This window comes from Glandiceps talaboti, chromosome 6 (assembly GCF_964340395.1).
Source record: "Glandiceps talaboti chromosome 6, keGlaTala1.1, whole genome shotgun sequence".
Classification (NCBI taxonomy): domain Eukaryota; kingdom Metazoa; phylum Hemichordata; class Enteropneusta; family Spengelidae; genus Glandiceps; species Glandiceps talaboti.
In genome coordinates, this window is record NC_135554.1 from 12,193,406 (window position 1) to 12,220,054 (window position 26,649).

A 26,649-nucleotide genomic window follows, 5' to 3' on the forward strand; every position below is an offset into this window, starting at 1 on the left:
GTTCTAGTCAGCTGTCATCTCTGATGTCCACATCTATGTTACCGTGACTTCTGTCATTCTCGATAATTCCACCATTTTCACCTAGGGCAGCGCTATCAGTGATATAATCCCCATTACTTACAGTTGGCACTTGTCTGATATCTCCATTCTCAGGTTCTCTCACTTCTCTTGGCGTTGAATTAGTATTATCTGTTGGACTTAATATGTCATTTGTCTCAGGTTGCCTTCTTTCTTGTACTGGCTCAGATGTTTTGCTAACAAATGTGTAATCATCGATGCAATCTCTTTCGTGGTTCACCTGATTAGTTAGGGTTGCTTGTGGAAGATCTCTAACTATATTACAATGATTTACTGGAGGTCCTCTGAAATGAACAGCTGGTACATCTAAAACAGCTGGCTTCTTATCACTGGCTCCTTGTCCTAATTCTTGAATTGCGGGTATGAATGTGACTGGATGAGTGGTAGCCCTTCCTGCATTTACAATTCTAGAGGGACCTAGACCAGGAGTTGTTTCTTCTGTCATTTTACTATAATCCCCTACTTGACAGGTTGTTCCAGCAATTTCAGTTTCTGGTAACACCCCTCCATGTCCACTGCCTGAAACTGGCTGACCATCCACCTCTGACACTTGAGTATAGTCATCAGCATCGTGTGGCACAATGCCAACAGCTGTTTGTCTGTCCTCATGGAAAGCATGCAACTCAATCATCACATGCCCCGGTTTCCTAATATCTTTGTCCTTACTGTCTACAGCTACAGTTGGTCCATGTTGTCCATTTAACATATCAACTCTATGGTCAGATGAGTGAGTGTTAACATCGTCAAGCTTGCTTGTACCTTCCGGCAGTATATCGTCGTATGTTTCAAACAAATCGTTGTTATCACGTGTTTCAACTCCAGCAGGCTAAAACAAAACAATAGTTGAATTCAGATAAAACACTGAGTTAACTTTATGTCCTCTACGTGCACATTACTTAAACATCATATGAACTATCCTTTTCACTTTCTAGAGTAGCTATTACTATTTGCAAAGTACAAAATATACACATTGTTGATCATATGAAGAATCATCATTAGTTTAACTTTTTCTTTCTAATTTCATTTTTTTGTTGAATTGGTTAACACTGATTATTTATATCAAATATGTTATTCAAATAAACATGAGATCTACTACTTTGCACTTGCACAATGTTAGACTTCCATGTACAAATTTAAGTTCTCTGGACAGTTTTGCATATGTTTAGGTAACAGAGCATCCACATTTACACTAAAACATTTGGTGTTTAAAATGGCACAAGCTGAGTTTATGAGCGTTTTACTCTAATGCTTACATAAAAGATTTCAACTATTCTAGTTCAGTTTTTAAGACAATGCATAACGTCTATGACATTACAAGTTACCTCTGGCATTTTTAGAAGAATGGATTGCATGGTAGGGATTCCTCAAAAAATGTTTTATAAGTATAATAACTTTAATATGTCATTTTAATAGCAGCTGGTTTGAGTTTAGTCAATTGCAAGTGATGATTAAGTTTACTTTAGTAGGTAGGACTCTATATATTTTCAAGCAGTTCACACTTTGCTTTCCTTTAAGTAAAAGTACTTGTATACATGCAAAACAACCAAATAATAAAAACCTGTATTAAGGCCAAAAGAAGAGAGAATTGTTTCTGGCGCATCACTTAAATATCCCCGCATCAGCCTTTTTTTCTGTGTTTGTCCAGCCCATGCACTCTGCAGATCAGTTGGGAAACACAAAAATAACCCTCCCTACTTCAGTGAAGACAACTGCAGAACCAATCATGAAGAAGCAAATGACAACTGTCCCACATACACATTTGCTCTAAAGTACTAAATGAAATGAACAGTAACTGCTATAAATAGTAGAATGAGTGTGACAGGTTTGTTGAGAATTTTAAAAAAGCACCATTTTAGACAAACTGTCCAGACCAGAAACAATTCTTTTTTTTTCTTCGCTTAACACACAGTCACATGTTCCAGCATGCACAATGCTTTTTTGGAAAATGTGGAAGATTATATGTGCAACCTCGCTACAAATAAACATCTAAACATCTTGCTTCTCAGGCAATTTTCTATTGTTATCTACTTTTGTGTAATTTGGATATATCACCTCCTAAATGTGAGTTTTGAACTTCTTTGTCATTTCTTACATGCTCAATATTTTCTCTTTATATAATAATTGATAAGAGTATATTGACATTAATAACGTTTTCATTATTTCTACACAAAATCATTTGACTTACTGTTTTCTTGGGAATCGAGGCTTCAGGCACACGCTCCCATGCACCATGTTTTCTGGAAGACTTGTAAGAGATGTATGCACCGATTACCAAAAAAACAATTATGATTAGGAAGACCAAAGGAAGACCAATGTATAACCAAACTGTAAGAGAGGACATAGAAATTGTCATGAGTTTCAGTTTTGTACACCTATTTCCATTTGTGAAACTTTCAACATGTTATTATTGGTCTGAATGAAGAATACTTGCTCGATACAAATTTACCTTAGTTATTCAAAACTGCAATGAAACTCAAAACAAAATCTTTAAGTTTATCATTGTACAGTTGTTGTTATTATTGGTAGAATACTATGTGGTGTTTTTGAATGTACAAGTATGTATACCATAGTTTGTATAGTCTTATATATTGATGACTGACAAGGGTGTTGTACTCTGTTTTTTTTTTAAAGTTACGCCATCTTATTACATCAGTTCTTTACTTCATGTATATACCTACTCATGCGTAACTTTCTACCAAATACAAGACAGTGTAATGTTTATATTTGATCTGTTTAGCAATGTCATCACACATCATACATTGCTTTGTATGCCTGTAACATAGATGTAATATATATTATATAATACATGGGCCAGGTTATATAATATAGAATATAAAATATAGAATATATACCCTGGTTGTTCTACATCAAGACAACGCACGTCTATATGTCACGGAAATGCGTGTCTACATCACTGGTTCTGCTGTCATTACTTTCCCTGATTTTTTTATATTACTGGCAATGGTATAATTATATTATTCCCCAATATTGTTCTTCATTCAGCTGGAAAATACTTGAAACCTAAGGTTTGTCACTGCTAGTCACTAGATGAGTAGTGACAATGTCCCTCTATGTTACTAATTTCTTTGGCTGAAAAGTATTGGGGAATATCATCAAAATAAATAGTCACCTTGTTTGTTGTAACAGACAAGTACTTCATCAGCAGAAATGGCATTACTTGTATTTCCCACATTTCCAGCACTAACATGGCATTTTGTTTGAACACCTTCATCACTTTCACAGTTCATGTTCATGACAGTCTCTGTTGTATTGGACACTGTCACTTGACGAGTTTTTTTAACATCCTCCTCTATGAAACACGTCACGATATACTTAATTGTCGATAATGGTCCATTTGGCCTATGCAGAAAACAAATACAAGGCATAAAGTAAGGGGAAAAGGTTTCCGTAGCCTTAGCATATAAAAACAGTTCCTCTCACATGTTGTAACATAATAATAAACATAATGCATTTTAGTAACAAATATATTTTAGTTTGAATTTTTAGAAGAAACCAGTTGTATGCAAAATGATTACACATTGGTGTGACACACTGACAGAATGTAACTCCCTTTATCCCAACTGAACAAAAACAAATATTATAGAATACATATTTCTAAGTATTTACATTTTAAAATGATATCTTAACTGTACCTAAAATTAGATTGGTATACACAAATGAACTGAAAGGAGCTGACAGCATTTTGAAATGACAACCATATCTTAGTCCTACCTTAATGGTAATTGCCAGGACACTTTTACTTCGTCTGATGATAAAGATCTTGCACTGACTTGTTGTGGTGAACTGGGTACTGAAAAAAAAAGATATGGTATAAAAATATGTAAGATCAATTATTTCATGATTTCCAAATATGATATTCACACAGAGTTATTGGAATATGGGCACCAATGGTAAAATGAAAACTTATTACTCCAAAAGGATGTCAGTAAAGTTGTAACACTAAAATGTTTCATTTTTGTAAGCAAGTATCTAAACATTGGCTCATTGTTCCATCTGAAATGTGAAATGCCAGGGGAACTAGAAATTTGTTTGTGAATGTGAGCTGTTATGTCAAAATGGCAACAAAACTGGCCTTATCAAATGTACAACTTGTCAGCATAGCGTGTGTAATCAGAGGCTATAAAACCACTCCTATCAAACCACGATGTCTCCCTCCGTGCTTTTAGCATGCTGTGCCAAATGCTATTAATTCAATTTATTTGTGTACTTTTCCTGTCTATAAAGGGTTCCGTTTGTACACGCTATGCTGACGAAAGTCTTTGTACTTTCAACATGTTGTGCCAAGTGTTATTAATAATAATAATAATAATAATGTTCGGTTTTTATATAGCGCTTTCCCACACTGTGCTCAAAGCGCTTTACAATTATTACCCCTGGCTCGGATCAGAACGGCACAACGGCCCTTTTAGTCTTCCTCAACTCCCCGGGGAGCATACAATCCATTGCAGCCATTTAAGCGCATAGGATTAAAGCCTTCACATTGCAACCTACATCCTACCAGGTTCCCAATTATACAGCTGGGTTGACTGAAGCACAGTCGTGGTTCAAATCTTGCCCAAGGACTTTAGCCACTCAGAAACAAACAGCAGGCAGCGACAGGGCTCGAACCTGCAACCTGTAGATTCCAAGCCAGTCACGCTAACCATTCACCCATCATGACTCCATGATTAATCCAATTCAGTTGTTTAGTATTTTTCCTGTTTGTAGCAAACTCCATTCATCCATAGTCTGATGCCGGCAGATGTATTACAATACCACCTACCTCCATTTACTTGCATACACTGGATCTAACACCTGCCAACACAGCGGTTACTAGGGCTATAAACAGCATTTGACAAATATTACAATACCACCTACCTCCAATTTTTGTACTTGCATACACTGGATCAGAGTCCTGCCCACAAGGTTCAGGAATATGTGCATCACTACAGGCACTGACAGTAATTTTATATGTCTCATATCCACAGAGGTTCTCCATTACCAATTCCATCTCGTTACTTCCCCATGTCAAATTATGACAGTGTTCAGTATTGTTTAGTGGGGTAGCTTTCACTCTGTAATTGGTAACATTTGTGTTTGGTTGTTCTGGTGGTGACCAAATTATTTTCACCTTGGTGTCTGTTACAGAGGAATTTGGAATTTTCAAATTGCTGGGAACATCTTCAGGAGCTGTGAATATAGATATAGAAATGAGGGTTTTTTCCTGAATGCTGTTACATTGGAATGCTTAACTTTGATATCAAATTTACGATTTTCTTATCTTATGATTGAATTATTACTGTTATGGAACTATACATCACTGTGCATTCAAAACATAAATACATCTCAAAATATTAAAGTTATGCCCTACAATAAATAGACTACATTCCTGATCAGTGTGATCAACGGTGGAATTAAGTAGGCTTAGGAATTTTTAGAACTGATTTCAAAGGTAAGTTATAGTTAACTTATAACACTCTCAATTTCAACTGTCTGTCTAGCTATGTCAGGATGCCCAATACTAGCAGCTTGAAAGCTTGAAAGTGAACCCCACTGACAGAGAATGAGAGAGATATATGGCAACAGAAACATGATATTTGTTTGTTTTTCTATACAAGTATGAATTTAATACATGACATAAATTGGGATAGTGATATTTCTGTTGGGGATTTACTTGTGAATTTATTTTGTGTCAAAAATCATTGTGGTGTAGAAGTTGTATACAACTTGTACACAATTTTCCTTACCATGCTCAATTCAGTTACCACAATCATTCTAAAGAAAATCCCTACAGAAAATGTGATTATTCAGAAGTTGCTGACATTATTGGTTCACACACACACACAGACAAGCACTTCAACACACAGACACACGTCCATAACAGGCAAAGACATCCACACAGACATTTCATCATGCCTCTAATACCAAAGAAACTCATTTGCACTACAACTCTGACTCACAGATTTTAAGTTCACTGACCTCCCACACTGGTATAATGTAGAACAAACTCAGTTGAAGGTCCTTGTCCTCGAGATGTGAATGCACACACTGATATGGCATACTGTGTGTTTGCTATTAGTCCACTGATATCATGTTGTTCTGGTCTGCTTACATCATGTGAATTTGGGTCCTTAACAGTGACATTCTCAATTCTACTGGTTCCCTCTGAAAGCATAAATTCAAATTGTTATCGTATCATTGATAAATATGTCTTAATATTGATAAATATGTACATTCCAAATCAGACGATGAGCGCTTACTGAAAATGACACAATTTCGAAGTGAAGCATTCCGACAGTCATTTTTTAACAGAATATTTTATACATGAAACGCTTGTCCAGTCAAATCGGACTTGTCGTTTTCAGTAAGTGTTAACTCATATATAAACGATCTCCGTATATTTGATAGAAATCTTTTGGAAAATAGTTTTTTGTCTTATAATACTTGCACATGGGTCAATTGATGTCATTGTGCCAAGTTTCGTATTCCTTAATTCTGTTCTCGTATGTTAATAATGTTTTTAATGTTTTTGTTCATTTTCTTTTTGTGTATGCCATTTGTTGTATATGGAGGGTTGCTCTTATCTAGGTGCTTGCAACCTTTTTTTCCCCTTACTTATTGTCAAAGTTTTAATAAATAAATAAATAAATAAATAAATAAGAAACATAAATCAGTACCTATGGATAACAATGTGCCAATTGTTCATATATTGTTACTCACATAAAGAACAATTGCGAATCAAACCAAAGGAAATTGTAGATTATTTAACTTTCTATATAAGAACCTTTTTCACATTATTTTACACAATACTTTGGAATTTGATTTCTTAACAACTACTACACCATGCACAAGCCAAATTGAAAAAATAGACACTTATGAGTTGGAATATCTTACTCATAAACTACGAATGAGTCTTATTACCTTCACATTGAAGTCCTTCATCCCTTTGACAAATATAAATACCATAGAGACTAATGATGCCATTCCTTTCTTCCTTGCATGGGGGATTCCAACTAATTCTTAAAACTGTAGGTTCGTGCTTTATATTTTTAATCACCAGATCAGTAGGAGGACCATCGGGAACTGTTATAGAGGTCAAAAGAGTTAACAGGTGAAAATCTTGTCAGACATTAATAATAATAAATTGCACATAGTAACAAATACTTAAATGCAAAAAAGACAAGGCTATAACCCCCCCCCCCCCCCCCCCCATTTTGTTGAGGTTATCTGTATGTGCATACAACGACCAACACAGTGATTTCAACTAGAATTTTATGGAATCAGACTGTTTTTAGGGAGAATCACATAAATATTAGTAAATACTTGACTTTAATTAGGAGCATGAGGTGTCGTAATGAAACTGTAGAGAGTAATTCATCGATTGATATGTTTAGCGCTATGCCATGTTTTACAACTTTACTTCATCAGATTATTTTAGATTAATGTGTTATGGCTTTTCAGTTGATGAGTTTAAGTGTTGATATTGTAATGTCATATACTTTGTTTTTGCATTAGGTGATTATTTTTTGTCCATCTTCCCATTCAAGTACACTTTTAGTTTGTGCATGTTGTGATGTTTGTCTTGTATTGTTCGAGCCTGTAAATGGGACTTGTCTCATAGGTCATCATTCCTTGGAAATGAATAAATTCTACTGTGAAAATCCATGACAACAATGAGCAGTTGGTGATTTTGGTAATAAAATTGGTATGTATGGCTGATATTCGGCCCTCGATATCAGTTTGCGATTAGACTTGTGTTGCGCCGGATTGGAGTTTAGATAAAACGTAGGGAAAAAAAGGCGCAAGCGACTGTCGACAGTCTAATGTAAATTGGGAATAATTATGCATTTAAGCTTGAACGTCTGTTCTGTTGCTATCCTATATTTGATTGTAATATTTAATAAGAACATCAGCAAAGTTCATGAAATTCGAATAGAGTCATTTCATTGGGCAGAGGGACTGTTTTTCTTCAACAAATCAAGACACTTACCTCCTTCCTTGATGTACAGCCGGAAAATATTGGAGAAATCACCAAAGCCTACTTCATTCTTAGCTTGAACTTTGAATGCATATTGGACTTGACTGAGCATACCTTTTAGTACATAAGTATACACAGAACTGTTTACTGTTATCTGAGACCTGATGACAATAATGGAATGAAGATAGATATGTAGGTGACTATGTTCTGTAATGGTATGGTATTAACACAAAATGAATCTGTCAATCAATCTGCGCATGATTGATTGATTGATTGATTAAACAGATAAGCCTCACCAAGGTATACAATGACCTGGTGATACCAGACATGTAAAGTTGTACTTGGTGTTTGAGTGATTGCACTATTTACTGTGGCCAAGCACACATGAGCTCAATACCCAGACTTAATCACACTAGTGGAATTTCATTATTACATGGATATAGTAACAGTATATATAACTACTGGGTATTAGAAATTACAAATTTTTGTCAAAATCATACTAACTGTGTTTGTTTACAAAGGATGATTGCAAGTTCACAAACACATACTGGTGCAGGTACAGAGTACAAAAAAAATGTACTACATGATCTTCTCCTCTCCTGGAATAGTAAACCAAATAAAGAGGCTATTCAATATACACTATTTCTGCTAGGGCTACAACCAATTGGTACGAATGCGATAAAAGGAACACAAATTTACCATGATTGATCATCTTCTAAGTATGCTAAGGTATAACTTTTGATAATTCCATTAGGATGAACTGGCGCTCTCCAGGACACAGATATAGTACTGTCAGATGTTGCATTAACATCTGTAAGTATTGGAGGACTTGGAGCTGCATAACAAGATGGTAGTTATTACATTGTTACTTTGGTGATGGTAACTGATCATAAGTAAAATAATCCACATATTATGGTGATTTTGGTTACCATGACACACTAGCAATCGCAGTCTTCTGGTATGTCACTGCTAAGAATGCATTTTACATCTTGGATAATGCATCCCATTTGATATTTCAAATAGTGCAAAATGTTAATTATACACATCACAACATGACACAGAACATAAACACCAGACTAAGTAAGCATATTAAATTGCATACATTTGAGATTGGATAAGCAAAAATTTCAAAGCAGCTTGCCACAAAGTTTAATCTTAACTTCTTAATCCAATACTATGGTTCTGTGAAGACAGCTAGCGCTCTAATGATCGACATCTGCACAATAACAATCAAGGGATGGACAAAAAATTTCATGCAGAACATTCTCCATGATCTCAGAATATTATTATGATTCTCCCAGTTTGTTCAATGCAGAGCATCACAAAAAAATCACGTGGTCTGTTACCAACTTATGAAGGTTCCAGTGTTTTAGAACAACAAAAGTGTTTCCTACTAGTCTCCTAATCACTCACCAAGTTAGTGTGGATTAAGGATCTCAGCAAGACAAGTTCACATGAGGTAAAAATTTCAGGAGACGCCCATGCAGCCAACAGCTAACCCTCATGTCAGTTACTACTGCAGACAAGTGCAGAGAAGAAATGCCAACCATGCCATGCCATCGGACAAAACAGTCTTTTGAGATTGTCATTTAGTCACAATGAAAACATATTAAGTAAATATAAATCATGGCTTACCTGTTTTTTCATCTAAAATAAGTATGGAGGACAGTGGTGAAATGCCGACACTGTTGTTTGCCCTGACACCCACTTCATATGTTCTGTACCTCTGTAAATCTGTAATCCATATAATATAAAGTGTGTGTTTTTGAATAAACTATTTGTGTCTGCAATTTTCACTGCAGTAAGAGTAAATCAAGACAGCAAAGAGACATTTCAAGTATAACACACACAGACACAGACACAGACACACAATTTACATGAGGGGCCAGAGACACACAAACTTTTGTCACAATCAATAAACAGACAGTCTCAATCAATGTACATGTCGAGTAATGAAATGATGGAAATAATGACATCGTGTAGAATACATACATGTATGTAAATAGTTTATGGTGCAATATTAATACATCTATGCACAGTCATTAAACTCATAGTTGATGATTATAATGTTTTGTTCTTTGCTAGATGACTCATTTTTTTTACCTTTAGAGTACACATAATTATGCTTAAATTAATAATCATCATAAAGGCAACAACTTTAACAGACCACAATAAAGAAAATCATTATTACAGCAAAGTCAACGAACAGAAATTGTGTTATATACAAACAGACAAAGCCAACAGTCATACAAATGTACTATTTATGACTTATACATGTATATGTCAGATTACATTGAACACTGGGTCAAATACCAGTGATATATATATAAAAAAAAAACACCAGATTATTATTGACAAACAGTTTTACTAGAAGTTTGAAAGAAGTTATTTTCACATGCAAAAATTTATACTGTACCTTTAATTGTGTATGTAGTCATTGAAGTATTTGTGAGGAAAATATTCTGTGAACCATTGCTGTCTTTAACACTGACTGTGTATGCAGTAATATTTCCATTTGCATCCCTCCTGCTCAGTGGCTGAAACACATAAAAATACAGTTTAGAGTGGGCAGTAAAAATCCAGATGGGGGGTCGGGTAACCGGAACCAAACAGGTTTTTTTTCAAGCCTAAACTGACTGACCCATAGTTTAAGCTGCCAACCCTGAACACTTTTTTTCTAAACATTTAAAACAAAAAGATAAGCAATTCTTTTTTTCTTGACGTTTCATTCATATAACACGTCTACCCATTCACCGATACAACTCCCGAGGCATTCGAATTCAACCAACTGTTTCACAATCACTCAGACAGGTTATCATTTTACACAGATGCAATTATTTCAAGTTGAGAAGGAAACCTAGAGATTTGAGCAAGTGTTTATGACGGGAAAAAAGTTCCAAATTTGATTTATTGAAACCGCACATTTTTTATGCCAAAAAAAAATCATTTTTAACATGAATGTACTTGAAAGCCAAACTTGGATTTGTACATGTAGATTATGCTTACCTCCCAAGCAATTGTGACATCACGGAGGTCATCATGACTTTGAGGATCAATATACGAGAACTTTACACGACCAACTGGATCTAAGAGTTAATAATAGTGTGATATTTAACTATTAGCAGCAAAGGAGCACACTCATAGATTTACCATTTAACTATTTCACACCTAAATGAGCTTCTACAAGACGTTTACACACAGGTTGATATTCCATTTATGATTTTCCATTCAGATACATGGCCCGGTCAGATTAGCATTTACATGCAAATACAATTGCTTACTTGCAACCTACCATACATTTGGATGTCATAAATACATGGGGATTTGCGTGTGTTCACTTTATGAGCATATTCATCACAATTTTCCTTACATTGGGTATATAAAATTACATTTGAATACATTTAACATAATTGTCGTTAAATTTTTAAATTGTACCATTTTCAATCAAGATTTTTCATTATGCTGATGTAACTAATAATGCCTAATAAATTTGGGAAGATGGCAATTTAATAATAATAATAAATAATACCATAATTGATATCAATTATATAAGTCATATAACTGCAAAACGTAACTCATTTTTATTTATTTATTTATTTGTCACATATCCAAAGAAAAAAAAGAAAACGACAGACCTGACATACACAACTAATACTGCACATACAAAAGGTACATATGAAGTAACAAAATAAAGTATAAAGTAGTAATAAAAGTACATCATACACATGCAAGATATTTGAAGCAATTTAATAATGATAAAACATAATGATGTAGGGCTGTAAATGTTCATATCCAGGTGTAAATATTGCTGTGACAAGTATGTAAAATGGAACAATGCAATGTGGAATTTGGTAAGGCATACTGTGACTGGGTGCTGGAAGATAGTTAAACTTAGAAAAAACTATATCCACCCACTTAATATACTTTCGGATATCAGTGAGATATCAACCATATTTACATTAAATTTAAAGGCACTTACACCAAAATCATCATAAAAAAAATGGTCACTGTACCTGCTTCTGCAGTGTATCCACTAGCAACTGATGACCAAGAACTCCAATGTCCACCATTCTCAGGAAATGCAGCTATACGTACATAATAGCGTGTGTACGGTTCTAGACCATTAAGATTGAAGAAAACTTGTGTTCCTACAGGTTTTTCCTACAGTAAGAATTGATGAAAATTTAAACAGGACCACAACTATTAATATTCTAATTATTATAAATCTACCTGAGTTTAGTGGGATACTAACACACCATATACCAGTTGGAAATATATAAGATTTCATGATTTGGCCACTAAACATGACATCAGTACGCTAGGGAACAATTACCCCTGTTATGCCCTGTTATCCATGTTTTGCGGGGCTAATTACAGTTCTATTCCCAGATGCGAGCCAAAGCTATTAAATGAACTGTTAAGATCAGTGAGTCTGATCACAAAGTTTCATGTTGAGATAGACACCAAAAAGATAGCACACAAACATCACTTACACTGTGTAAGCTCCTTATTTTGTTAATGATGTAGCAGCATGCACACTACTACTAGCTACTATTTTAATAGACACATGGGACTTGGTAAAATTGTCTAGTCTTTCTTTCTTTCTTAGTAAACATCCTGTCTATGAACTGTATGGAGCTACCACCAATTTCTTGGAACATGTACTGACGTAAATCAGTCTATGATAACTGTGAAAGTGTCAAGCCAAAACATTTAAACAGGAGAGAAGGATACATCCTTGACACAAGCAATCATGTAGTATTCAGTCAGTGATGTAGTCACCACACATACCAGACATTTAAACACATCCACAGTGCAGTGTGGGGGTCAATCTCTGGTTTCTGTATTGTGTTTATCGTAACATAAAATCTTGTAGTCTGTCTCAATAAATTTGATATTTCATCGGATGACTACAGTATCGCTTCTTGGAAAAGAACTGTAATGGACCACAGATGTTGCCAATGTGCAGGATGTTATCACAGCTTACAGATTATTGTTTTGACATATAGGCCATAAATGAGGAAATGACTGATATGCATGTTATCATAAGGTTGTTAAATTGCACTGAGTATACATGAGTTAGTTTAATTCTAAGGTAAGACAGGTGGGGTTTGAATGCCATTCTTTTAGTGGGGTGGTTTACTAATGGGGACTGTTGGCAAGCAATTTTTTAGTCTAGCTGCTAGACCTCAGGCTTCCTTCTCAACACTCTGTTTATGAAGGTACGTGGCACACAATCAAGGGCATTTGGGCTGTCACCCTCACTAGTGACCTTCGGTCACCTTGACAGTGAGCAGAAAAGCACAAGGGGTCTAGCAGCAAGACTAGCAATGCAAGACTACCAATTTAATGCCCAGAAGGTAAGGGTCATTATACTGGAATATTGCAACAAAAGAGAAGGCAGACAGAAAGATCCATTTTATTCTCATAGCACTATTTTACTAACAACTATCAGTGATCAAAATATGATGCTACTGTAATTCTCTTTTAAGAAGCCATCAAATTCATTCACAAACACATTTTATTTACTGCTAATTTACTATGCATTGCTATAACCACCAAAAGCTATAATAAAAATTTCAGCCCTCACATTCTGAAATCTGGGGCACTCCCATGAAATGCTTTATACTGGTGAAATGTACAGAACTTTGGTAACCAGAACATGACCCACAGTGTTCAGGGAAAAAAATGTGAATAAATTAACAAGCTAAGGGGACAACATATACATGACATGTTCCCATTACAGGGACCCGAGTAGAATTATAATAGCCCGATTTAGTGTGTATGTCAGATATTTAACTCACCTCAGACCAGTTTCCTGTCTCCCATTCACTGTAATACTGTAACTTATATTTAAGGAAATAAATATCCGGTAGACGCCATTGTGATGGTGGTTTCCATTCCAACTTGACAGAATATGCAGATCTGGTGATAACTTGGACAGATTCAGGGGGATCAGGAATAGCTACAACAAAACAACCACATGATTACTCCATTCATAACTACCAAAGTCAAAACCACCGATATACTGCCAAGCTTCAAAGCTATAATACCTCTATAAACACGTGTACAGATACTTTTAAATTAATAATGGTGTCTCTAGATGCAAACCTTCATAAATGTTCAGCAGTGTTTTATTTGACATATGGATGTCACGATCAAAGTATAAAAAGAATGCTAGACATAAATAGAAGTAAGACAAAGACTTATTCATAAATGTGTTATTCTACCAGTGTTCTGCTTGGGCAGGTTTTATTTATTAGAACAAACAACATAATGTAACTTTTCATAACAAACAAAAAATGACAAAAAGTACACACAAGTTACTCCAATGCCCTGTATACACAAAACAAAGGACATATTCCCTGGTGTTCTAGTTCTAATGACCTCCACACAATTTTCATAAGAAAACTAACTTTTTGTTATTTCACCTTTCAAAGAGAAGTGTAAAGTTTTGCAATAGTAGAGTGAATTTGATGGCTATACATATCCATGCTTTCTGTTTTACGGTGAAGACAAAGACATTGATAATTGATTACATATGTTTTCCACAGCAAATTAGAACCAATTGTATAATATACTGGTATATAATTATAGTAATGGTTCAGTATACATACATTCAATGTCTGGGTAAAAATTCTTTATTTGCTTCGCATCACCAAGGGAATTGGTAGCTGTGACTCTCATATTATGCGGACCACCATAGTGACTCTTTGAGTTGAAATAGCAGGAATTTGGTCCCTTGGTTGTGTCATCTGGACAGTTTTTCCACACATTCTCATATCTGTGAAAGAAATGTGTCTTTAAGGGCAAGATCAATAGTTCAAAGTAGGATAAAAAACTACATATTTTCATAGTAATGACATTTCATCTCATAGGTAAAAAAAACCTGGAAGCGACCCCCAAACATCTTGCCAGCATTGACAGGGGTGTACTAGCAAGACATTTTTTGACTCTAAGTTGAAATTTCATTACTAAGTATGAACACAGAGTCCATTAACATTCATTCTCATATATATTTTCAGTTTGAACACCGAACCCCCCCCCCCGTCCCCATTTCTAACTTATTGGCCAAATTTGAAAATTGTTTCAGACAGCACACATCAATTTCAAATCAGGATGTAGTAGACACTGAATTAACGTAAAAGACTGACCCCAACTGTACATTACAAAAACAAATGTGAATATTCAGCTAAGATGATCATCATGAGTCTCAAAAATTATAATGGATGGCATTAAAAAGTATATTGATATGAAGTTCAATAAAAAAAAAAAGAGAAGTGTTTTCAGAAATGGATTTTGACCTCATTCCCAAAATGTATTTTACTGCCATGCATTTACTGTTTTAGTGAAATGTTTTGTAATTCTTCTGTCTTGGGGAATAAAACATTCAATTAAAAGTAAAATCATTTTCATCTGATGAAAACTAACATAATTATAATTATATTTGGTATGCATTGAACTATTAGCCTGATCGCCCCTTATTTAACCCTCCTACATTGAACTATTGGCCTCTCCCCTTATTTAACCAAAATTCTAACCACTCTTCAAATACACAGCTCTTCACCTGGAAAAGTCGTTACACTACAGAAGCAAATACAAGGAAGTCTAGGAAAGAAAAGTGTTTTCGAAATTTAATTCCAGTACCTACTGTCTGAATATAAAATATTTAATACATGTAGTTTCATGATTTGGAGCAGATGTGTGGCATAGCCCTAAGCTATTTGCATGAATGATTGCGCTCTGTGGCATAAATGCAGATATAAAATCTGATTAAAATCAAATGTGGTGAAAGCTTGCTAGTTGCCTTTATTTACCTCTGTTTCCATTGTTTTGTTCCGAGTGATCGCCGCCTTCCCACATCCGAACCTGTGTAATAGGCAATCCCATTGAATGTCGACAATATTGTAAGGTTTTCATAACTAATCAGCACGCTTCAATTTCTCTAGTGTGTGCAGCTGCAAACGTATTATAACCCTCATCGTGATTGGCCAATCGAAAGCGCTAGATTCAAACGCGATTGTCTATTACACAGGTTCAGATGTGGGAAGGCGGCGATCACTCGGAACAAAACAAACAATACAAAACGATGAAAACAGAGGTAAATAAAGGCATCTAGCTGCTTTCACCACATCGGATTTTAATCAGATTGGCAGATATATTGAAATAGCAGGAAACTACATTACTTCAATCCTCAAGTGGAATCACCCAAAACTTCAAGTAACTGCAGTAATAGTTGTGGGATGGCTGGTGTTCTCCATTTTTGATGGATTTCATGATGGATTCTTTGCATTAGCAGTTCAAGTGCTACTTACCCGACTTGGTGAGCCAGCAAGTCGGGTGTCATAAAAATTGTTTGCATCTCTAAAGCTATTTGCAATGTCACTGATAATGGGTCAGTAAAACTGATAACAACTGTTATAATATACCTAGTGATAATGCTGTGCCATGATTCGCTAGAATCAGTCACGTGATAGGAAAATAGAATGACTATTTCCCTAGGGAAATAGTTCAATCAACTTTTACATGGTCACGTGACCACCGCGCGTTCACAGCAGGTCAAAATGGCAGCTTCTGACGATGTTGTATGCCACCTCGAGTTCACAGCATGAGGTATATTATAAAACACATATTGCCTGTCCTATATTCGGGCTATAGCACCCGTTCATTACCCCCTCGTGACTGTGAGTTACCAGAATCACATGCTATTTCCCGAGGCCAAAGGCCTCGGGAAATAGCATGTGATTCTGGTAACTCACAGTCCCTCGGGTGTAATAAACGGGTGCTATAGGCCTCATGGCCAGGCAATATGTGTTCAATATGACATTAGTGGTTTCACACTTAGATATTGGGCTTAGCTTTGCCTGATGTGTTATGTAATAGTGCTTTATCACATTTGTAAATATTGCCAACAAACATTATTCAGTGATAAGAAAGATAAAAACCCCACTTCCTTAGCTAATGGCTTGATTCTGTAATGATATGTTTCCTTGGGTGATTATTATATAACTTTACTGACATTATCTAAATCCATTATCTATTTCTTGTAATAACATTAGAGACTAAGTCTTGAAAATGACAAAACTAATGACCATACAAGAGTCTAAGCAACAACTTACGATAGTTTATAGGTGAACACATATTCGGTGGTTAAATAACTATCAACTTCATCCCATGTACACCACATAATCCTCTTATTGCGAGCCGTACAGGTGAAATTAGCAATATCTGGCAGGACTGAGAAATACAAATGACAAAAATAAATATGGTTTATAGGCCTATTTTTTTTCATATGTGAGTCTCTAGTTCAGGTATAGTTATATTTTCCACTGTTTTCCATATGGTCTCTGTCTGTGTTATTGGTTTCTTCTCAGTCATCAGATGTACAGCCATTATAATTACAGATTGGAAGAACAGTTTTGTATTGTCTTTTTAAAGTTGATGTCACTTTCTGCATCCACTATTTCTTGACTTTACAATTTCCGCAATTTTAGTTCTTGAATACGTAAAAAAAAAAGTTTAGGGTTGGCATGAAAAACTAGGTGGGGTCGGGTAACCAGAACCAAACAATTTTCTTAGGCCTTATTATGCTTTAGGAAGATGGTAATTGAAATGAATTATAGTAGTTCTTAATAACTAAATTGTTACCAGTAAGCATACAGTTTTCTGAGTAAAATTATGAAATGATGCAAAACATGACTAAATGTAGAAATGTAGCATAGATTCAAATGAAATAAGTTTTGAAAAATTAGAAAGTCCAGCAGTCATTTTGTCAAAATGACAGTAACATTTACACTTTTTGTTCTATCATTACTCAGTTTTTGTTTTTGTTCAGCATAAATCTTTGGCTATATATCTAGTAGTTGATACCACATACTAGTATCACATACTGAATAAAATCAAGATTGCATTGCAAATATACTTATGATAAGGGCAAATAAAAAAAGTTGTTTGGTTCCGGTTACTCTACCCCACCCTAAACATTTTTTTTACGTATACGAGCAATATAATAAAAAAATTGTGAAAATCATGAAGTCTCACAAGAAAGAGTGGGTGTCGAAACTGACATCAACTTTAAAAAGACAATATAAAACTATTCTTCCAATCTGTAATGACTGTACATCTGAAAGTAAGAAATAAACATCACAGAGACCGTTTGGAAAATAATGGAAAACCACTCACACATGAAAAAAAATATATAATAAAATAAAATAAAAAAATCTACCTACTCCACCCATTTTAAAATTGAATGTAGAACCACACAATTTTTTTTTTATGCCTAACAATTTTTCTTCATGACAATAAAGCTAATAATTCAAAGAAAAAAGATTTTTTGAAAAGATGATATTCATTTTAAAATGATTAATATGTTGTCTCACAAAATTTAATAAGAACTGAATCTGGACTACAGGAAAAATATTTTAATTATACCTAGCTTTATACAATCTATATTACCTACCTCCAACAGACACCTGAGTGGTTGCCATAGTATCAACATCCAGCACGCAGGTATAGTTACCTTCATTACTAAAAGTGATATCTGGTAAAGTCAATAGAGATGTTGAATTGGAGTTTGCTGTGTACAAGTCACTTGGTACAAGACTGTAGTTGAACATCCAGGTAATGTCATCTGCTGTCTTCAGTGTTGGTGTATCATCTTGGATGATGTTACATGGTATTGATAGGTTACTGCCAACTTCTGCTGTGTAGGATGGAAGAACTATAACAAATAAAGAATGGAAAAGTTACATTTTTTTCAGTTTGTATGCATTTGTAGAGAAATCATCCTTCACCATTTTAGTGTGAATGTAACCAGTTCATGCTTGAAATAAAGTATCATTCTCTACAGACTCTTCAAATAATGTGTTGTAATATTTTAAATAGTCCAATGCAAATATTGGTAATTTCTCAACCCCCCCCCCCAAAAAAACAAACAAACAAAAAAACTTGTTGAAATAAGGATATATTGATTCTTTATCCTTACGTATTCGTAGTATCAATGAATTTAACATATTTACTGTTTCTAAAACATGATACTATGGGATTACTAACACATATAAACAATACAATCACTCATTATGTCTATTTAAAGAATGTAGGAGTATGCTGGTACTGGTACCCATGAAAGTACAACCATTTGCAGGCCATATTTATATTGAGGATGTCCATGTGATCAGAAGCAGTTGCCTTTGAAGGTGATGAAATCTTCTTATCACATTATCTGACTAATATAAAATTATCTAAATACACATGTACAGTCATAATTAACACACAGATGGGGGATACATATATGTTAATTCACATATGTTTACTCACATGCCAACCATGTTGAAGCCCTGTTATTCAGAGCATATGCATACATGAATGTTGTGTGTGTCTTTGTTTACTTTGCATTCTGTTGTGTGCTAGTGAGGCCATGCTTAGCTGTGTAAAAGAATTTACATTAGTTTTATATATGCATGATAAGATGAAGACTTCTTGGTATCATCCTGAGTTTTAATTGAACGTCCGTTTGATAAAATAATTATCTCATCACCATCATCTTCAATTGACAGCAATAATAATGGTAGTAGTCACTGGTAGTAGTTGCAATCACCATAACCACTGTGCATTGGTTCTGTATTCTGTTGACATCAATTGACGTGTTAGATGGCCTGGTACCTGTAACCTACCTCAGTACCCTAGAATCCAGGTGATTGGGGATTTTGAAATGAAAATTATCAAAAACTCTATTAAACGCCTGATTTCTAGTCTACCTTCTACCATCAACAATGCATTCCTGTGTCATTGCATTGCTATGATGTAGAACACATATAGCTGATATTTTCAAATACCTAAAATTGGTCCAATCCAGAATTCACATGCCAAATTCGTAACAGATGTGCAAATAACACTTTTTTAAATGAGGATTTGGTTTATATTGTTGAAAAAAGACAGAAATTAAGTCCACAATGTGATACACGGTAAAATGAATTCCAATGAGTATTTTGTTTTATTACATGTATATATATAGCTACCAGTATAGCAACATGTTAAAACAACAGCTTGTCATTAAAAAGATACAACTCTGGTAATTGAGCCTTCAGTATACTTTAAAGATAGACACAAACTAAATATATTGCTCCTCAATGTGGTAGATTACACACATGGTTGATAGCAGTTCTTTGTTGTGGGATACTAATCACCCTGTGATTAAGATAGTGTAAACAACTGGAAGTCCCAAAAGAGTACACTGTGGCAAGTTCTTGTTCATAATATACAGTTAGGCCTACAAAATAAAAGTTTTGTGGTTTCGGTTACCCGATCTCACCTTGATTTTCCCTGCCGATCCTAAACTTTTTTTGTATTGCGTGTACTAGTTGAGAAAAAAAAATTGTGAAAATTATGAAGTCTCGTGATTATGTTCGGGAAACTGTCACTGTCAGACCTGGCCTATAAACTGTGCCATGCCAGTAGAACTGCCCTGTTATGTTGCTGACATTGGATGTGAGGATATCTGTGTGGCACTGGTATTGAGGTGTGGAAACTGACATCAATTTTAAAAGGCAGTATAAAACTGTTCTTCCAATCTGTAATGGCTGTACATCTGATGAAACCAATAACACAGAGACTATATGGAAAACAACGGAAAACATAACTACCTGAACTAGACACTGACACATGAAAAAAAAAAATTCAAAATAAAAAAATCTACATACCCCCACCTCATTTTAAATTGAGCATAACCAGAACCACACATATCTTTCTTTGGCCTAAGGTCAATGCAAACTTTAAAATAATATACATGTATTCGACAATGAAATTAAAATGTGCAGTTGTTTTATTTGAGAATTCATTATAAAGTCTATTATATTCAAATTAAGGTTACATATCCACAGAAAGAGAAGTGGTTCAAATCTATGTTCCACATGTTCACAAACTTACTAAGTTAGCATTTTAAAATTATGTTTTCGAACCCACAGAAATAGAGTTATGACCTGTTTTGATTTAATAAGACACTCAGTGTTCATAAGTTTATCCTGTGTCATTTTTATTTTCACAAATTAAGTTGTCCATCGTCCATTTTTTTTAGCTCTGTTTCAAAATTGAGTTCATGTTCACAAATTTACTGTTTTGTTTGTTTATTGTGTTGTTTTTATATTGTACTTTTTCTGTCTAAAGAAATACGGTTGTATATTGTCTCTCGGTTTTTTAGTTTTACATTTATAAGAGAATAAGATTTGCTGGCAACAATTATTAAAATAATAAAACTAATATTTGTTTGTTGTTGATTTCTTTAAAAACACTATTGACATTATCACAGCCACCATACTAAAGAAGACTATATACAAGAGAAAGAAATTTCCTCTCATCGTTAAGATTGAGATTTGTTTCTCTTTACTTTTGCAATGAGAGTAAGAAAACACATCAGGGTTGATCAGGTAATGTTGAGAATACATTCTGTATAACATTTTGTCAACATACATATATAGAAAATCCTGTTTTCCAAGTAGTGCATTGTGTAAATTAATGACACATGGAATAACTTGTATGACTGATATGCTAAGATATCCGTTTCCTTTTTTCTTGTAAACTGCCAGTGAATTAGGTCAAATTACATCCCTTGGCATAGTCTGCATTATTGACAAAAATCCCATCGTCTGTAAGATACACAGTGTATGAGTTGACCTTATTGGCCTAGTACACAGTGGAATGGCAGAAGTACACGTATACACTCACACCATGAATGCCAGGTGCCCTTACATTGACTTACAGTGTGAGTGCCAATTGTAATGAGGATGGAAACTAGATGACATCTCAGTCTATAAAAGGTAAAAAACTTTGAAACATAATGTCACATATGTTGTGGCATGTATACAGAGCTTTCAAGTTACAGTTCAAACTGTCAACGATCATCAGAAGACTGCATAACATACATAATTATTGACCCATGTTGCTACTCATTCAACAACTTGAGTCACCTGTTTTACTGGCTAGAGAGCACTTTTACTGTTGAACACAGCAAGATCATGATTGAAGAGAGAGTCTTGTTTAGATTTCTTTAAGATTTTAGCCTTTCCTCCATAGCAATTAGGCTATTTCAATAGTAAAGTACTATAACTGTCAAATAAAACAACAATAACATAGCGCTTTCCCACTCTGCACTCAAAGCGCTTTACAATTATTACCCCTGGCTAGGATCTATATCAGCACAATGTCCCTTTACACTTCCTCAACTCCCTGGGGAGCATACAATTATTGCAGCCTCTATGAACACGTAGGATTAAAGCATTCACATTGCAATTAACCACTATCCTACCAGGTCACCAATTATGCTGGGTTGACCGAGGCACAATTGCGGTTCAAATCTTGCCCAAGGACTTTAGCCACTCAGATTCCAAGTCAGTCACTCTAACCATTTGCCCATCATGACTCCACATCCTCAACTTGCTTAAAAAGATGGCTTTAAAATCTACATGTAACATAGTCTTCTAGTGTCATGCTTCTTGTCTTAACTACATACATATCAACTTATAGAAAAATCCCATTCTTTTGAAATTAATTTTTTGGGGGGTTCAACATTCTAAGGATACATGATATGCATTTGCTGAAATTAAGTTTATATGCTATTTCCAATTCAAATTCAGGGCTATACTCATATTTAGGCCTAAAAAAAATTTTTTGGTTCCAGTTACCCAACCCCCACCTAGCTTTTCACTACTGACCATAAACTTTTTTTTAAATGTATTCAAGAAAAATATTTTAAAAAATTGAAAAAAATTGTTAAGTCGCACAAGAAATAGTGAGTCTCGCCAGAAAATGGATGTGGAAACTAACATCAACTTAAAAAGACAAAATAAAACCCTTCTTCCAATCTGTAATGACTGTACACTTGATAGGAAGAAATAAACAACACAGAGACCATTTGGAAAATCCTGATCTTGACACTCACAAAAAAAAGAGAAAACAAATTAAGTTAAAAATCTACCTACCCCACCTATTCTAAATTTCAATGTAACCATAACCACACAATTTCATTTTTACTAGGCCTAAGTATAAGAACATTTACCATACAATTGGAACAATATTACAAATGTATTTCTTTATCTATATTAATAGGAGCTCACTTCAGAGGACTTAAATATAAATTAAATTTGAGCACAGGGTCCAGGAGGGATATGTAGCTTTTTGTTCATGATTTCCCAGATTTCAAATATTATATGCTGCACTATCTGCAACTAGAATTTTTTTTTTGAAATTGTTTTGTTAGGTACAACAAATTACTCAAAATATCGTACATCCTAAACAGTATTGCATCACCACTGAGTAAACATATCTCTCGTAGCTGTATGCATGATAAAATCATATCATGATTTTTGGGATCCACACCCAAAAATCAGCATATTCAATGGCGATCTTGATTTCAAACTGTTTCTGTACTACTTATGGATAATACCTATCACTGATTAACATGTACATTGTAGAATTATTTTTATTTGAACAATTTGCAATGAATATATTATGGTAATGTGATTGAAAAATGATACTACTGTTAACACTAGTCACTAGTCACATTTTAACTAATTGGCAACAGATTCAAACACAACAGTTTTCCTCAAGATTTAAACTTGTTGCTACACCATTTACAGGCTGTTAAGTGATAGATAAAACATCCTTTTATAGAAAAAAATATCTCTAGTTACATGATGAAAAAATGTCCTAGTAGCAGTTAAATATTCCCATCATAAATATTATTTCCTCTGACTGCTTTTGCCATTTCTTAGCTATCATTGTCGTATCAGCCTTTATCAAATTTGCATTAATTTAGTGCAGTTATTCCTATAACAAACTTACACATACTAATTGTCCAAATAACAAATTTACTCTCACATGCAACCTATCTAGTGACAGGATGGTACTGGTAGGAGTGAATATGTTTACTATAAGCATTTACAACTTACATAATTTTGTTCTAGGATTAGCTGTGCACTGATCCTCTTTCTACCATGTGGGTATTTGTTTGAACACAAAAAGACAGTAAGTTAGGAAAAACAGGACTGCTTAATGAAAAGCCGATTAACAAGTTGATAACACAGTGTTTAACCCAATAAAAAAAATTGTGGTCAATTTTAGAACAGGTGGGGTAGGTAGACTTTTGATTTGATTTTATTATTTCTTTTTCATGTGTGAATGTCTAGTTCAGATAGTTATGTTTTCCATTCTTTTTTTTCCATATGGTCTCTTTGTTATTGGTACATCATCAGATGTACAGCCATTACAGATTGGATGACCAGTGTTTTATACTTTTAAATTGATGTCAGTTTCTCTATCCACTATTTCTGGCGAGACTACCAATTTTTGTGAATTTAATATTTTTTTCTCGAATATGTAAAAAAAAAAGTTTAGAGTTGGCAGTGAAAAACTAGGTGATGTTGGGTAACCTGAACCAAATATTTTTTTTTAAGTCTAACAGGGAATGTCACTCCAGGAAATGAAGTCATTTTTATCAAACTATGGGTCATTCTCGATTTCATGATTTTACATCACCTAAAATTACTTGCAATTTCAGAAAAACAGGAAATAGACTCTGTGCCTTTATAGGGTGGTTTTTGCTATGGGCTATTGCATCATGGGAGTTTGCAGAAAGAATGTATTCATGTTTCACACTGATGAGATAATCCGACATACCAGAGACAAGGAAGAAACCACTCTGTCTATGGGTATACTCACTCAGGAACATGAATATTCAGTGTCCAACTTGAATACATTAATTTATTTCTGTGCACTCCCATGATGCAATAGCCCATAGCACAGGCTATTCTAGGGCATACAATCAACTTGATGTTTCTCATGAAATGGCATGCAAGTAATTGTAGGTGATGTAAAATCATGAAATGCCGGACTCTCCAGAACCCACGGAGTTTATGAAAATGTCTATTATTTCCTGGAGTGGAGGTCCTCTTTGTTTTTAGGAAACAGTCAGAGGAAATGATAGTTTTGATGGTAATATATAAAACTTTATTTGAACTGTAAATTCATGTTGAAATGTAGAGAAAAAATACGCGAATAAAATTGGAAATCCGGGAAATCATGAAAAAGTTGTGTGTATCCCTCCTTGATGCTAGACTGATCTCAGACATTTACACATACAATACAATGTAATTATATAAAAGTTAAGGTGTCCACTCACCATGTAATGTTACACTGTGGACACGTCCCAGTGTCATCAGCAGCAGGTACACAACCAGCAATATTTTCATAACTCTACAACGTTGTTTAATTTAGATGATCCCGATACTCAATTAGTCACCTGTACTGTCCTTGACGTTTACTACGGCTGAAAATGAGTTGTATATTGGATTAGTACATGTACACCCAGAGTACACCCTAAAAGCTTTATACTTTCTAGTAATATGATATGTAAGATTAGCGTAGTAGTCAAAACTAGTATTTACCATTTCCACTTTGACCCCAACTATGAAAAGGTGACGATCGATTTGTAAACGGATGCATGTGGTTTACGCTTTAAAACAACATATATTTACATCTCAGTTGTAATCGTTTGTTACATCGAAACAGCTTTCATTTCTTGGAATTTCCCGGTTTATTAATAGTACATGACCGCATGATACCGCCGGTGTCTGAGTGTTTGTCCTGTTGAGTGTGGCGGCCATGGTCATGCAATGACCTACAGTCGACGTAAAATGTCTAACTGCGGACTTCATACACTTACATGTATGAGAGGAGTGGTTTGAAACTTTACACTGAATGCGACTTGCATTTGCATTAGGTCGAGACGAGGCATCTTTCAATCATTGAAGTTTCACTTTGGCGTTTCGTATATAAATGCTTTCGTGTGTATAAACATGGCGGTACAACGTTATTACCGACTACATCATGTACAGTACGTTGTCACGGTACCTGTGCGTAGCTCTTGTTACATGGCTTGCAGTAGGGGGTCAATCCGTGACTCGATTCTGTCACCAGATCAGACCACCCCTTCCCCGGCCACGGGCGTTCATGCATATCATAGAGAACTACACAAATACGAGTTAGACCGGCAGGCCGAAAGTGAGGTCCTCGAGCCGGTGGCCGGTGGTCTCACTCGCGTAGTCACTCGCGTAGTTCTCGATGATATAGCGCTCGTGGTTGTTCCCACTCCCGCAATGATACGTATACACACACAGGCATTTGTTTCCCAGAATATATATATCAGAATACAATAAAATGTCGATAATATCGTTAATGTTGACGTATTTAGCCAACTATATATGAAAGGGGTAAAATTACACTTGTTTGTGTGATCGCGAAAAAAGTGTCTTCTTTCGCGGTGAGATCTCACGTGTGGTCGTTCAACTCCGTGATCAGGATCGACGCGACGTTGACTGTATATATGTCTGGCCGAGAGATGTACAGTTACATGTATTACATAAGTTTGGTGTCAAAACCGATATACCCCTGTTCTTATAATAACTAAATACACTTACCAATTACAATACTGTAGTAGTCGATACTCTTAATAGATATCCAACATCGGAACTGCGTGAATTCTAAAGTGGAAACCGCTTTGACGTACGATCGGCCACAGTACGCTTATATCACGTGACTAAAAC

The 26,649-nt window shown here is 34.9% G+C and overlaps 1 protein-coding gene across 7 annotated transcripts; it reads right to left on the bottom strand.

Moving 5' to 3' along the window:
• On the bottom strand, positions 1-26,614 carry LOC144436180 (phosphatidylinositol phosphatase PTPRQ-like). 7 transcript variants are annotated; one of them, XM_078124894.1, is made up of 20 exons: positions 26,524-26,614; positions 25,227-25,373; positions 19,593-19,680; positions 18,516-18,776; positions 17,176-17,293; positions 14,674-14,840; positions 13,861-14,021; positions 12,070-12,217; positions 11,063-11,142; positions 10,473-10,593; positions 9,692-9,790; positions 8,756-8,891; positions 8,069-8,217; positions 7,000-7,161; positions 6,058-6,243; positions 4,957-5,268; positions 3,811-3,889; positions 3,209-3,438; positions 2,264-2,403; positions 1-904 (listed from the first exon to the last, which is right to left on the bottom strand). In XM_078124894.1, exons 4-20 carry the CDS (start codon positions 18,670-18,672, stop codon positions 8-10), a joined length of 3,342 nt encoding a protein of 1,113 aa, XP_077981020.1. In that variant the 5' UTR covers positions 18,673-18,776; positions 19,593-19,680; positions 25,227-25,373; positions 26,524-26,614; the 3' UTR covers positions 1-7. The 7 variants fall into 7 exon arrangements, with proteins under 7 accessions (XP_077981020.1, XP_077981019.1, XP_077981018.1 ...); XM_078124896.1 differs by lacking the exon at positions 19,593-19,680 and adding an exon at positions 1,637-1,733 and having other exon boundaries at positions 751-904; positions 25,227-25,379; XM_078124893.1 differs by lacking the exon at positions 19,593-19,680.
• Between the last annotated feature and the right edge of the window lie 35 nt (positions 26,615-26,649).

What these genes read in the sequence shown, in the direction of transcription:
- LOC144436180 (XM_078124893.1), bottom strand. Translation starts at nt 25,296, where the DNA reads ATGAAAATATTGCTGGTTGTGTACCTGCTGCTGATGACACTGGGACGT. An exon ending in GTGTTCACCTATAAACTATC is followed by an intron (nt 14,841 to 17,175) that starts GTAAGTTGTTGC and finishes TTTCTTTCACAG; the next exon opens with ATATGAGAATGTGTGGAAAA. An exon ending in TTTTTACCCAGACATTGAAT is followed by an intron (nt 14,022 to 14,673) that starts GTATGTATACTG and finishes GTTTTGTTGTAG; the next exon opens with CTATTCCTGATCCCCCTGAA.